General features: G+C 38.1%; 1 protein-coding gene across 2 annotated transcripts; it reads left to right on the plus strand.

Annotated features, from left to right (window-relative positions):
• Nucleotides 1-3,029, plus strand: ociad2 (OCIA domain containing 2). Of its 2 annotated transcripts, none has more exons than XM_007550707.2 (7): nucleotides 1-178; nucleotides 269-353; nucleotides 1,779-1,832; nucleotides 1,924-1,971; nucleotides 2,070-2,208; nucleotides 2,621-2,734; nucleotides 2,854-3,029. In XM_007550707.2, exons 1-6 carry the CDS (start codon nucleotides 89-91, stop codon nucleotides 2,685-2,687), a joined length of 483 nt encoding a protein of 160 aa, XP_007550769.1. In that variant the 5' UTR covers nucleotides 1-88; the 3' UTR covers nucleotides 2,688-2,734; nucleotides 2,854-3,029. The 2 variants fall into 2 exon arrangements, with proteins under 2 accessions (XP_007550769.1, XP_007550770.1); XM_007550708.2 differs by having other exon boundaries at nucleotides 2,621-2,695.
• The last annotated feature ends 12,051 nt before the right edge of the window (nucleotides 3,030-15,080 follow it).

Genomic DNA, 15,080 nt, shown 5'->3' on the forward strand with positions numbered 1-15,080 from the left:
CCTCTCCACTTAGTTTATCTGAAAGCGGACGGCAGTGGAGAGGTCGTGTAGCACAGCTGGTAGTGCAACGAGTGAAGCCTCCTCCAAAATGAGTTCTGGAAGTGGAGAAACTACAACAGTGAAGACAGGAGAGACTCCTGCTGCTCCTGATTCAGCTCCAGCCAAACAGGGCTGGAAGGTGAGAGATAATCAAAAACATGACACCTATTACTGGAAGCCGCTGTGTGTTTATCTGATGCCTAACCTGTCCTGCGTGTGCGTCTCACAGTGTCCCCTGAGCGACGCTCACGTCCACCGGGAAGATGTGAGGAAGGTGTGGAAAGAGTGCCAAGAGGAAAGCTTCTGGTACAGAGGTAATCTCCTTTTAGAGATGAAGCACACGCCATGATCTTTCTGAAAATGAGAAATTCTCGCAACTTTTAAATTGTTAAAACAAGAAAACACTTCAATGTGTTCTTCCATGTGTAGAAGAAGTCACTTATTCACTGAAGAGTGTGTTTACATTCCTCTGTGGGTTTCAGAGCGAGGATCCCCCCCCACCAAAAAGTAAACTACACAAAAGCAAAAAAATATCTTCCATATGTGAACATTTTTGTTTTTAAAGTAGAATTCAGCTAAGTAGCACAGCCTGCATTGTCTTTGTTTCTGGCTACGGCTGGGCGGCGATCGGCTGGGAGTGTCCAAGATGTCAATGATGACGTAGATCAAACTGATTTAAAGAAAAAAAAAATCAATCATGATTCTACAAGAGCGACAAAACAAAGAAATGATTTGTCAAAGTGACGGCTAAATTAAAGCAACCTGAGGTGTTTATGTCATGTATCAAAAGACAACAGCACCAAAGTTATCGAGATGGTGGATGAGAAATATCCTTTCCAATGTTGGCTGATTAGGACTCCAAAAAACAGAAAACGTTTTTGTTTTATGTGGCAACAGTTTTTAATCTTTATCCCTCCACATTCTCTTTCTCTCTCTCTCTCTCTCTCTGCATTCCTCCACTCCATGCTCCAGCTGCTTCTCCTCTTCCTTCACCATGAACTTGTGAAAACACGAACCGACAACAATCAGCACTTCCTCTATTTGTCCCTTTGACCTCCAAATAATCAGGAGTAGTCTCACCACCACTCCAGGGGTCAAAGTTTGGAAACGGGCAAAAGGCGATTGATTTACGCTAAGAAGGGAAAAAAATAAAAAATAAAGTCTCTTGTTGCCACTGGATCTTGAAACTTGTTTTTGAGAAAGTCTCTGTCATGATGAACAAACAGTCTGACGTTTTACTGCTTTTAGTAATTAAGAGTGGGACGTTATTTATGTTTTACTACAAATATTTATTCCCATTTATTAGAGATACACTAATCAGGTTTTCCGGGGGTTTTTAGATCCTTTCCTGTAAAGATTTAGGCTAATTCTGATTTTTTTATTTCTTTTCCAGAGATCGTTGCGTATATGTGCTGAAGGCATCTAGACAGCTTCGAATTCCTTAGAAATTTAAAGAATTACAAATTCATACATGTTAAAGCGTGTGTACCTGATCTTCATTTGATTTTCAATAAACTGAAAAAATGCGCCCAAGAACATGATGATGTTTGATGCATTTGCTAATAAAAAAAAATGGTGGGAATTTTTGCTTTTTGGGTGATAAACCAGATTTAGTCATGGGAAAATGATCCAATTCCGATCTCTGGCCAAGTGATCAGTCCATCTCTATCATTTATCTGACAATGTATTGATTTTATTGGCGTCTTAATATCATTTATCCAATTTCCCCTTTCTTTCAGCTCTCCCCCTGTCTGTGGGCAGCATGGCTGTCACGGGTGGTCTCATCTACAATGGTAAACACTCCATTATTTCTCCAAAAACACCACAGACAATGTATTTCTCTGCTGAATTTCATTTTAACCGAATGCTTTTATTCCCATGCAGGTGTTTGGAAATCATCAGCAAGGTTTGGCCCTTTTCCAAAACTAGCAGGTCTGTTCTGTTTTCTCTGCATATGGGGATTTTGTGAGTTATAATAATAATAATAATAATAATAAGTAAATAGTGAGTTTTATGTGATTCCTTTTTAGTTGCGGGGCTCCTCGGGTTTGCTGTGGGAAAAGCTTCGTATATTGGAACTTGTCGAAGCAAGTTCCAGGAGCTCGGTATTAAAGACGGCCCGGGATCTGGGCCCTGGTCCAGAAAAGGCCCGTGTGGTCCAGGACACAGGTGGGCATGGTGTTGGCTTTTCAAATGTTTAATATCATCTCATTATTTTCAATATTTTACAGAGTTATTTGTCAAAATTTGCATATATGTTTACATCTACATCCAAATTCTTCTTTTTCTGTTTTCACAAAAAGAAGGAAAGAGTTCGGAAATTTCAAACTGTATTTTATAGAATCTCATTTCAGTGCTGAACGGTCTGTCTGGATCAGGGTTGACCAGTCCAGTCACTTTAGATTTTGAACTAAGGATAATCAAAGAAGAAACATAATCTAAAACGAACTGTGAAACAGTTCTTAAGTATGGGACAAACGTTTGGGTCATCAGTTCTATCAGCCACCTGAACAACACAGAAAGGAACACAATCGTTATTAACTAAACAGATAAGCATTATATAATTTTCTTATCTCAACAGGCACTGCCATCATGAGTGTGAAGAATGCAAGAAAAAACCTCAAGCTGCACCAGCAGAGCAAGCTTAAAGCTAAAGGTACACCGAGCTAATCTCAACAGTTCTACAAAAATGAGAGTAAGAAAAAACATTTTCAGCAACTTTTATGATTTTGTTTTTTTTGTTTGTTTGTTTTTTTCAATCCTTACCTTCATTCATTTTCCACAATGTGCTTTTGTTTTCTTTTGCATTTTCAGCCCCAGCATCACCACGGAAGGAAGCAGCTGCCTTTATTTACCTGTTGCAGGATGTCTGGATGTCAAGTGTGAATGTACTCCGTGGAAGCTTTCTAGTGTCCTGATGTTGTGTGTGTGTGTGTGTGTGTGTGTGTGTGTGTGTGTGTGTGTGTGTGTGTGTGTGTGTGTGTGTGTGTGTGTGTGTGTGTGTGTGTGTGTGTGTGTGTGTGTGTGTGCGCGCGCGCGCGCGCGTGTTTTGTTTTGTTTTGTTTCTTCTCCATAAAATCCACTAGAGGGCGCAAGAAGACTTTCGGTCATTCTGTAGAAACGCAAATGTTTTTTTTTTATCTGAGTAAATGCGACCTTGTAAACAAGAGTGCAAAGTCTCTTTTGTAGGTTTAATTATTATCAACATCCAAACAAACAGGAAACTTCCTATGATATAATCTGAGTTGGTAACATGTGCTCCCCAACGTTGCTGCTGAGCAAATGATAAAAACTTTGCCATTTTCATCTATGTACACTGAGGAGAAATGTGTCATTTTGCGGTGTTGAATCATCCTCCTGTTGCAACATTACAAAATTATGACTGTATTTGCTCTGTAGCAGAACATAAGGTGTGATTCTTTCCTTATAAGTACCATGCATCTGACGAGGATCTCTCTCCTCCACAGCCAAGTAGGCTTATTTTTGCAGTATTTTAAAATTAATTCATCATGAATGTTTTAATGAGTTGCAAAATGTATTTTAGTAGTTTGACTTAGTTATGATCTGAATTTTCAATCAAAGAAAAAACAGATTTACTTTGATCCATGGACTATTGACTAATGGATTACAAACTGAAAAGAATTGCCCCCCAAATCAGGAAATAAAATGTTTATACAGAGTGGAAGATAAATGCAGCAGAATTGCCTCATGAAAGATTCTAAAAATGTTTAGGTCATTCTCTCTGTTTCTGAGTTGTGGTTAATACTTGACAGCAGTCACACAGTGGCAACTGTTAAATATCAAAAATTGTGCTTCATAAATGATGTAACAAAAACACCACATTTTTATCAAGCTCACATAAACATGACTGTATTCCAGCCAGATTAGAAGGCAAATGGGTTTGCATGTGGCTACTTGAATGTATTTAGTTAAATGAAAAAAGTATTGTGTTTAAATTATGCCGGCATATATTTTTAAAGACTTTATAACTTGATCATTTTAAAACAGAGATCCATCAAAGATAAATGTGACTCTTTTCAGGTTTCTATTAATGACTAAAAATAGATTGAGAAGGTGTAATATTTATTTCCATTAAAAGTGAATGTTTATTGTTATTATGCTGCTATTACAGTATTACAGAAGTATTTATGAACTTGTTTAGATGTTGTAACATTGCAACCACAAATCTCAACTTGTGTTTTTAAAGTTTATATTAATTTAATTACAATCACAAAACATGTAAAATGTATGCAACTTGTGCTCACATTTATAGATATCCATTAAATCACAATTTTACTACCAGAAACGCTTGAGAAAAAAAGGAAATTTGCACACTTATTAACAAATTTAATAAGTGTAGCTATTAGTCCCCTCGCTAGATGTAAATTCAACAGACAAAAACTTAAGTCACTTGTCAGCATTTTTACGTCTCATTCAAAGCCATGTTAATTGTAGTTTGTGTGAGCTCTCCGCCCATCATAGCACATATCGGTGTACTCCGAAAATTAAAACAAATGTATAACTCTGCCAATGCCGTCCTCCGAAAGACGTCATCCAATCAACAAGTAATCAGCTTAAAGTTGGAAAGTAATTTATCCAATCAGAAAACTGTGCTACATGTAGGCGTATTTTTTACATCCAATTATAATCAAAAAGGAGGAGCCAAAAGGGTTGCCGTTGGCTCTGACAGAAGACCTCTACCGACTCACAAAGAGACTGCGAAAAAAAAGAGAAAAAAAATCACACCACTACGCAAATCCTTCCAATGGAGGAGGGCCAGGACGTTCAAGCTCGCTCGGCAAATGAAAAGAACGCCTGCAAGCTAGCGACCTAGCTCAACTAAAAGGAAGAAGAAGCAAAAGTTGTAAGTAACGTCAACATCCCAAATACTGCTGAAATTAAGAAAAAAAGTGTTTTCTGTCAAACGCAGCTGGCGTTGAGCTGAGTTACTAACTTTGTTGATATTAACGTTAGCCTTTCAAAATAGGCTGCCGTAGCATGCTAAAGAAGGAGTTTGGCTGTTCTGCTAGTGTTAGAGTTAATCGCCTTCCCTCTTTGCAAGTTAAATGGTAAACACCGCTCACGTACTTGTTGTCATTGCTTGTCTCGCTTCCTGACGGCTAGATTAGCCCCTTATATTTTGTATGTTGTTGGCTTGCGGAACGTTATTTTAGCCTTTACAACTGGCTGGTTGAGCTAAAGCAAGTTGCTGGTGCTAGTTAGCTCCTTGCTCAACACTAGCAGTTTCCTCTGTAGAGTGAAAACGCTAGGCTAAGATGCTAACTGAAGCCTACTGCAAATCCTATTCGTCTTATTTTGTTTTTAAATGAATGTTAGCTTCTTGTTGTGTACGGTCTTAGTGTTTGTAATGAAGCAAAAATTATGACCTAACCGGCTAAGTAAGTTTACCCGCAGCAGTCAAAAATAACCAAGCAGATTTAAGCCACTGTTTTTCTGGGATGTTGCATAAATCTTTTGAAAGCTACAACAAAATTGAGTTGTATATAACTACAAACAACAACAAATATTTTGTTAGTCTGAGGTAACTTAAAAATAATAATAATACGTTTAAGTGCAAGAGACTGTAACATGTCTGTGCACGGTGACTCTTATGCAATAGCATAACATTAGGCGAACTTTCAGCTCTGCATCTGACGTTACTCGGATAAAAAGCATTTGTTCAGCGTCTCTTGGATACACACAGAAAGGAATCTGGCCAGATGTGTGAGAGGGGGTAGAAGGGCAACTATTTAAGAGGAAGGCGCCGTGACAGATAAAATACCGGTTTGTGTGTACAGTACTGACTCCCACGACTATATTAACGTAGATGACGCTCTTAAATTTTGTTCTCTCTGTCTTCACTTAAGTTTTGTGACAAATATGTAGAGGACAAGTACAAGGACCCATCCCACTTTAGCTTCTTTTTTTTTTTTGCACCACGTTTGGTGATTTTGATTGTTTAATTCGGACTAGCACAAAGTAGTGTATGTTCATTGCATGGAAAAAGATAGTGTTTTTTCTTTTTTTGACATTTTTTCCAAAAACATTTACATTAATGAACAAGCAGCAGACAGACAGGTCAGGAATTAAATTGCTGGGACATTTAAGGCAAGTTTAGGTCAGGTTATAAAACAATGTCCCAATCTGTGTTTAACCTGTTTTTTCTGAAAATGGGAAGTGTTGGAAAAAAAGTGAAGAGGAATGACATTAAATGTAGGAAGCATTTTTAGATGCTGTGAAAGACTTTAGACTTGGGTGAAGGCTCACCCACACACACCGTCAGACCTACAATGTAATGATTGCAATTAAAGCATATTCACACGTTTGACTATCTCAGTCAAAGTCCAGAGTTAAATCCAATTGATAAATTTGTGTCAAGACTCGAAAAGAGTTCACAGACGCTTTCCCGTCCATACAGATTCATGTCGAACAAAACTTAAGCTCTCTGGATGCGCGAAACCGTCAGAGACGTCGCCCAAAAGACTCGCAGCTCCGACTGCAACAAAAGTATTGAATAAAAAGTATTGACTCAGCATTTGTGAGTAACACCAAAAAAAAATAAAAAATTTGTATACTCCATCTACTTGGGGACAAAGTGATACTCAACTTTGTGTTGGAGTATCGGTAATAACTACAGCTAAAATATATTAAAGTTTCCAACTCTGACATGGCAAAATGTGAAATGCTGAGACTTCTTTCAGGATGAGTTTGCTGTTGGTTAACAACAACATTTTCTAGATGAGGTTTTTGCGGCGTAGTGCCAACACTGACCTACAAGGCTTTGCTGAATCCCCCACTACATCAAAAAATAAAAAAAATAAAAAATAAGCCTTTGATGGCAGTGCAGATGTGTACTTTACGTGCACCGGCTTGAGGGAAATCCCCCCCAGATTGCCTCGACCCATCTATCTGTGATTATCTAGGGCACAATTCCAGTGAATTAGTATGTTTGTTTTAATCTGGTAAGGCATTAATGGCATTGAAGAGAATGGGGATGGAAAAACCAAGCCCTCTAAAACACCCCCACAGTGGCCTCTCACTAAGCTGACCCCCTGCAAGGATTAACAGTTAAATCAGCATTTCAGAAATCACTACAAATGATTCACTCAGTCTCTTTAACATTTCGTGTATCAATTTAAGTAAAAAGAAGAAAGAAAGAAAGAAAGAAAGAAGTTCAGGTAATTCTGCTCCAGCTACTTCAATATTAATTCACAACTTCCTCATGTCGCCTCTCCAGACGTGTCTACGGTCGATTATTTGCTATTATTACAAAGCTGGACCCAACCTAAACCTGGACTGAACAGTTGGAGTCATTTAGATCCGTGTGTTTGCATTTGGTCAGGTAGCTATTATTGGACACCTGAACAAATAGCATTCGGAGGAACTGCACACACACGCACGCACACACACACACACACGATTAAAAACCTCACTGTTTGCCCAAGAAAGAACTGAATGCAAGCACCAAACTATAAGATTACAACATCCTGCACTAAACGATGGAGTAAAAGCACAATTCCTAGTCCTGGGAATTCTGAATCAATTCAAGATGCTCCGAAATCAATTTTAAAATGCGTTTAAGTTACCAGTATACGTCTTTGCCGCTCCTTTTTACGAGTTTTCTGCATTACATGATACGTCACTGTAGAAGGCCATCTTGCCATAATGAATAATTTTGAATAATTCCTTTATTTATTTATTTCGGGCAGCTAAGCTAAGCTAATACTGGTCATTTAAATTACAGAATTTTATGCACAAACCCCTTTTTGTTTAAATGTAAAACTGATGGGACCTGACAGAATTGTTTTAAATGAATGTTTTATTTATTTACAGTCGTTTCCTCTTGTCAGTCACATAATTTAAACAGAATCTGTAGACAAACATTTATTTCAGAATTTATATTGGTTTCTGAATCGAGTTGCTAGACATTGAAGGATTCTTTGACCATATGTGACCCACATATGATTTTTTGTAAAGTTGCCAATCTCACACCAGAAATATATACTTTTTTTTTTTTTTTTTTTTTTCAAAATCAGACCAAGTCGGCTTTTATTTGTTGTCCTAAATCTGACAAGGCTCTGATTTTTTTTCAAACCTCAGTCTGACGTCATATTTCAACATTTTCATCATTTTCATCTCCTGTGTTGGACTCGACTGTTTTGCCCTGGAGTAGTTGGGAAACTATTTACAGTGTCGAGCTAATCACTTTTACCTGCTACTTTCTGTTACTTTAGCTTTTCCAAAGTCCAAACGGGCCTCCCTGCAGCTCCTGATGAATGAGGGGTTAATAGGAATAATTTTTTTTAGATTCTGACTGAACAACATCTTCCTTCTCACTATTCTGCATCACCTCGGTCCATCACGTAAATCCTACTAAATACATCAAAGTTTGAGATTCAAGGTGCTCTATCTCACAAGCATCTCTTCTTTCTGCAGCTTAAATTAGCTCTCAACATCGGCCAGTTTAGGTTAGGCATTCTTGTTCTTTCTTGCATTGCAAGACTTTGGGATAATGCAGCGCACAATGAGGACAGAGTCTCGCTAGAAATAACCTATAATTGAGCCCTGCTGAGCAAGATTATCCGCGGCTTTTTGGAAAGAGGGTTTGGAGCATAATTGATGTTTGGGTCTGCTTCTGCCAAGGAAAACACCCTGTTTTTGTCCTCAAGACGGCCCGAGCTGGGTTTGGAGATTTCTGACGTTTTTACAAGGGCATCAACGACAACGAACCCTCTGGTTTTTATATGTCAGTTGTAAGGAAATGAGGACAATCTGAAACATCCTTAAAGCGTAGTCATTTACGTCTCTAATAGGAAGGATTCAGGAATGTTTCCGCTTAAGAGGTTGTGATTACAGCAAGCCAGGCATCTGGAGGTAGCCAGATATCGTCATTCCCAAATTCTGACAGTCATCTGGGCTAGTTTTAGGAAACGTATTTAATTACTAAACATTTCAGAGATGCTTTTCTGTGTGTTGTTGGGGCAAAATGAAACTGAGGCAATAGAGAGAGTTAAGTAAACATAACCTCATCTTAGAGGTTGTCCTGCTTCCTGAATGGCCAGTCAGTGACCTATTCATTTAGAAAGCAGCAGGTGGTAATAAAGTAGACAGAGAAGTTAACCATTGATCAGTTCAGCTTTTGCTTGCGCTGTTGCTTTTTTCCTAAAACAGGCCATTATTTCATTTGTGCAACAAACTGTTTCTTATATTACTATTATTATTATTATTATTATAATTACCGCCATGTTTTTCTAGAGAAGTTTCATTGTCGTCAGAATAAAAAAAAAGAGCTTCAGCATAGAGCAGTAGATAAGTTTGTGTTACAGGGTTCAGGATGTAAGCCTTTGTTTTTTTTGTTTTTTTTGTGGTTAGTTTTTTTTTTTTTTCTTTTTGGGTTTTGGAGTCACCGAGTTGGAACAGGAAGTGAGACGTGTTATTCACAGGTTTTATCACCGTGAGAAAAGCAAGCGAGGGTGGGTGAGAGACTATCTTTGTTTTAGGCTACGTTTGCGGTGGGTGGGTTGTGTGAGTTTGTACGCCAGCTTAAGTCGACCTGACTTAAGGTTCAAGTCGAACGTTGATTCGCTCTCCACCTTCGCTGACCTGTCATCGCCATCCGCTCACATTCACACAGTTGGTGTAGCGTGGAAGTTCTCACACCTCAACTTCTCTGTCTGGCTGCTCTGACTAAGGCCTTCTTCTTCCTTTCTTTGCATGTGGTTTGATAGGTTTGAAGTTTCTGGTGTTCTGTTAACATTCTCTCTCTCTTTCTCTCTCTCTCTCTCTGTCTCTCTTTTTTTATGTTTATTTCTGTCTAATTGGATTGTTTTCCCAAGTCCCTTTCTAACCCAATAAGCATGGTGCTCTGAGTCAGACCGTGACGACGAATGCTCGACTACATAGAAGATGACTTGACTATAAAAGGAGTCTTTTTAGCCATTAATATGATAAAAAGGAAGAATAGCGTGGTTTAACCCCGAATGCTTACGTAACTGCCTCATGGATGTAATGGTAATCTTCAGATTATTACTCTGCCCAGCAGGAGGGCTTAATCCTGTCGCAATAGAGAGCAAACCAGCCTGAAGCAGACAGTAGGCTGACAACTCTGTGCTCTGCACCAAAACAAGCCAGTGCAAACTTTAAAGTTCAACATTTGAAAACGTCATCAAGTCTAAAAACTTTGCGGGCCGACTGAGCCCTAGTGGTTTCAGATTGCGCCAACATTAATGCTTCTTAAGCGTCCTAAAGTGTGGAGAGACGTTGAGTGACGGGGCATGCTTGTGTTTTGTGATGTCATCATGTCAGCCTTCGGTTTTGCTCGATGCACAGCTTCTGCTTTTTGTTTCAGATTCCTGTGCAGTGAGGTGGCGGGGGTCTTCGTGTCTTTCCAGTCGAGTCCCTGCTCTATGGCCTTAAGGTATGTCGCACGGGTTAACAAGGGTGGTCCTCCGTGGGCTGTTGTTTTGGGAGCAGCTGTTCCCAAAGTACTGTGGGAAAGGAAAGGAGAGAGAAAAAGTAGAAACATTTCTTTTTCTTTTTTTTGTCTCATTTGCTTTCTTGCCGTCTTAGTTTGCTCCGTTTTCTCAATGCTTCTGCAAAGATTTTAGGGCATTACACGTAAATGCATTTATGCATTTGTTGCAAAATCAGTTTTTTTTAATACACAGTAGAAACCAGGGTAACACTTTATTTGAAGGGGTATGCATAAGACTGATATAACACTGTCATAAACATAACATAACACTGTCATGAACATAAAGAAGTCTTTATGAATGTTTATGACAGTTGTCATAAAGTGTCATTCGGTAAATAATGACACTTTTAATGCAAAGTTGCTTTAAAAGTGGCATTAAAAATCCGTTAAAAGTGCCAACTTTGCATGATTTTGTAAATAATGACAATTTAATGCAAAGTTGGCACTTTTAATGGACTTTCAATGCAACTTTCAGAGCAACCTTGCATTAAAAGTGTCATTATTTACCGAGTGACACTTCATGACAACCGTCATACAGATTCATAAAGACTTCTTTATGTTCATGACATGTGTTATGTCATGTTTATGACAGTGTCATGTCAGTCTTATTCACACCCCGTCAAATAAAGTGTTACAGAAACCAGTTATTTACTTTTCTTCAGTGTAAAGAAAAGTGCAACTTTCTGTCTTTGTCCAACCGTTCCTGTTTTTGGTCAGACTTCACAGTCGTCATTGCAATATTCAGGGATGAAATCACATTTGCAGGTTTGAGTGGTGCATTTATCATACCGTTATCATGAAAAATTTCTTATAAAAATTTTGATTTATCTTTGCCTTGACGCATTTCAATTAATGATAAAAAAAACATAACTGGCAGTCTTATAAATTTTATTTTTACTATTTTCTCTACTGTTTGTTCAACAGAAAGCACCAATGAATATCAGTAAAGTTAAAAATATAATTAAATTCAGTTACTGTGTGAAGTTTAATGATATAAATCGTACTTTTTTAATTAAGTGCAGTTCTGAAGAATCTCGTTTCAAGTGGGAAGAATTGTATTGGTGTTGGCACAGCTGTTACTGCACGCTGTGCCAGGCAATTACTGCAAAAAGACGTAATGAATCGTTTTTCTATTGTAACATTTTATCGTTATCACAATACTACCTCAAAATGTCACAATAAAATTCCAACTTAATCTCATATTCTTCAGTTTAGGTGTTAATCACAGCCTTTCCTCTACTTAAATCCCATTTCCTTCACTTGTTTTCTCTCAGTCTGGTCTCAAACACCAATTTCTCACTTGTTTTTTGTCTACTTTGAAGACAGTAATTTTTTGCCCTCACACTCTTTGTTTTGTGTAGTTTGTCTGGATGTTTCTTCTTTTGAGTAGCTCTGTAATATTGTTGCTGTAAATAGTTACTGTAAATTCTTTCTGAGCAGATAGGAATCACGTCATGATGCACAAAACGAGACTCGTTTTGTGACTCGGAATGTGACTCGGGTCACATTCTGACGTTCCTCAGCAGTGACAACCAACCAGGCTCTTTTGTAGATTCCTTCATGAGCGTCGCTCAGGACAGGACAGACCCTGGATGCTTCAGACTCATCCCGTTGTCATTCTGCGCTTTTGGTTTCTGTTTGCAGATTAAGAAGCTTCAGTTTAATTTGCTGGTGCAAAGATCGAAAAACTAAAAAAAAAAAAAAGGTAGACAAAGCTTCAATGGATAAAGAAAGCAACTTTATTCAACGATCGTAGAGTTCAGGGGAGGCGAATTTCGCCATGTGTACCGTCTCCTAACTCAAACTTTGTTGCGACTGCTCTGGCTGTGAACTTCACGTTCAACAGGCGGCACCGACGTCGAATGCAAGTCACAGTCAACAAAACAACAATGACGCTTATCTTTTTTAGGAAGTAGAGTTTGGTTGATTTGACATGTTCCTCATTTGGATAATTATTTCTCAACACAAACTGTGTACAAACCAGAATGTTATTGTCCTTTGTGCGACTTTTTGAACAAGCCCATCTCTTTGGGTGGAAAGATGGCGGTTCAACTGATCCAAAAATAGTAGAAAATGTGGAATGCATGTTGATGAGGTCTTAGTAGTTGGCGGTAGTTTGGTACTGTTTATTGACTTAAAATTTTTTTTAAATCATTGTTTTATTTTGTCTTTTGGAAGTTTAAAAAAAAAATCATTATTTTAATTAAATTGCATAATTTTTTGGATAAAAAAAGCATGACATCAAAGTTTGTCTGTAAAAAAAAAAATATGGTAAAAATAGGGAAATCTTTCATTTTTACTTGCATAAAAACATGCATTTAGTGGTTAAAATTTAGACGGCATGCCCATGTTGTTGCTGGTACGGCTTCACCCTGTGGTGTCTGGTTGCGCCAGTAGAGGGCAGTACAATATTGTTTGCATGTCCTGCTCCCCTCACATGAACCACAGAGTGTTTACTCGCTGCCGGAGGCGGAGTTACAGTTCAGATTAATGCCTGCCCAGACCGATCCGATCACAGTGACTGTAGTGGATTTAAATGCTGACTGTGTTCGCCACGGGCCCCTTCAGCTGACTGCAGAGCAGACCCCTTTTTCTCCTCGGCTCTTAGCCCACAAGCTTTCCTGTTTTCTTCCAGTTTGAAAGCAGAACAAGGCTGAAACGGGTGGGGACCAAGCGCAGCTTAGGAACGCTGAGTATTGTTCCAGGGCTTCCTCTTCCACATTCCTGGGCTGATTGCGTTGTGGGCCTCCTGCACAGGGTTATTGTTCTAACTCAACAGCACCGCACAGACCTGGCCTCAGCCCATTGTGGCTGCCTCCACTGACCATTGTGGTGCACAGACTAAGTGATGACTATCTTTGCCTCTGGAGTTTATTCTCTCTTTGATTTATTTGGCAATTCTTACTTCGATGTGCTGCCTCATCATCTGTCGATCTGTTCTCACTCCTTAGTTTTGCGGATTTGAACAAATATCTCTGTTATTAACACTCGACGTCTCTTTGCAACGCATCAACAGTGTGTTTAAGGCTGTCACAATAACAAATTTAGCTGGATGTTAAATTGTCCTGATAAACGATAAATGCCATTGCTGTTCAAGTAACACATTGATAATAACATAATAATTCAAATTTGGCCTCTTAAATACTCCACACTGGATTTGGAAGATATTTTAAATATCCACAATAAAACACGATTATTTGCACTTTTTGTGATCATATATTTGTACTTTTTGCACCTGCTCACAGCCCACAAAGCACGCATGTGGCAGCTGTAGGATGTATATGGTGCTGTGCTGCAGACCTTATTTTACCTTTACACTCATATTTAATGCAGCATTTTTCTGTATGTCACCATGAGATTCTGTGTCAGCAGCAGGAGCCTGAAGCCTAGTGGAGCAGAGAAGGAGTTGGATGTTGTTCTGGAATAAATTTATGTTGAAATCTTTTGGAAATAGGTTGTTTTTCAATATTTTCCTATATACAGTTTCTTTAATATATTTATGTCGTAGCAAAGGATTGGGTGGGAAGAACCTCTGGCCAAATATTTCTTCTAGGAAAAAATAAAAAAATAATATATATATATATATATATATATATATTATTATTTTTAATATAAATACATTTTAAATGTATATTAATATTACATTTAAAATATTATATTTTAAATGTAATATTTCTTTCTAAATATTACATTTCAAATGATAGAAAATATTTTCAAAAAGTGGCTTTTATTTCAATCATCCCTTCTGTTAATTGTACGATGTTTTAATTATCAGAATGTAGTCTTATGAGTCGAATAAAGATGCAATTTTACCAGGAACAACTTGTTCAAATTATGAGGGGGGGAAAAAAGCTTCAATAGAAAAGAGCTGACCAGCACAGCCTGCGCGGTCCTTTCAGTTATTTGTACAATTGTTACTGATTTGTTAGAAGATTAAGTATTTCTACTAGTACAGTATAAAACTTGCGCCAAAGTATAACTTTCAACTTTCATTGTTTTAATTTTTTTTTTCTTATTTTTCGTGTTGGAGTTTTCATGGAATTACTACTTCATTCTCCTCATATTACAACTTTGTTCTCATAATTAAGAAAAAAACGGAGCCCAGCCCTGGTATTCTGTCGTAGAGTTGACCTGAATTCAAAGTCCACATAAACTGACGCTGTAAAACTCACTTTTCAAACAAGATGAAACTGTAGTCTGTTCAGATAAGCAAACGGAAACATAACATCTGCTGCCGTGTGCTGATTGAAAACCACTTTCTATCGCACGCATTTGAAACGCAGTGGAAGAATCACGGAGTCGCATGCCGCCTCGCCACCGAGTACTTTCATTTATTATTTACACCCTTTGATGTTCCGTTATCTTACGTGGCCTTTTCAACCTAATGGCTTCTAATGCGTACAGTATATCTGCTTTGAGAGAGCGTCTGTGTTTCGGCAATAGAAAATTGAGCCCAAAAAAATAAGACCGTAGATTATTTTAGTTTGTTGGTGATTTTGCGCTGTAAAATAAATGGTTAACAGCATCACAGCAGTGAATGCCTCTAAAATGGTTTAGCAGTTTCACA

This window comes from Poecilia formosa, unplaced genomic scaffold, assembly GCF_000485575.1.
Source record: "Poecilia formosa unplaced genomic scaffold, Poecilia_formosa-5.1.2 Scaffold37, whole genome shotgun sequence".
Taxonomy (NCBI): domain Eukaryota; kingdom Metazoa; phylum Chordata; class Actinopteri; order Cyprinodontiformes; family Poeciliidae; genus Poecilia; species Poecilia formosa.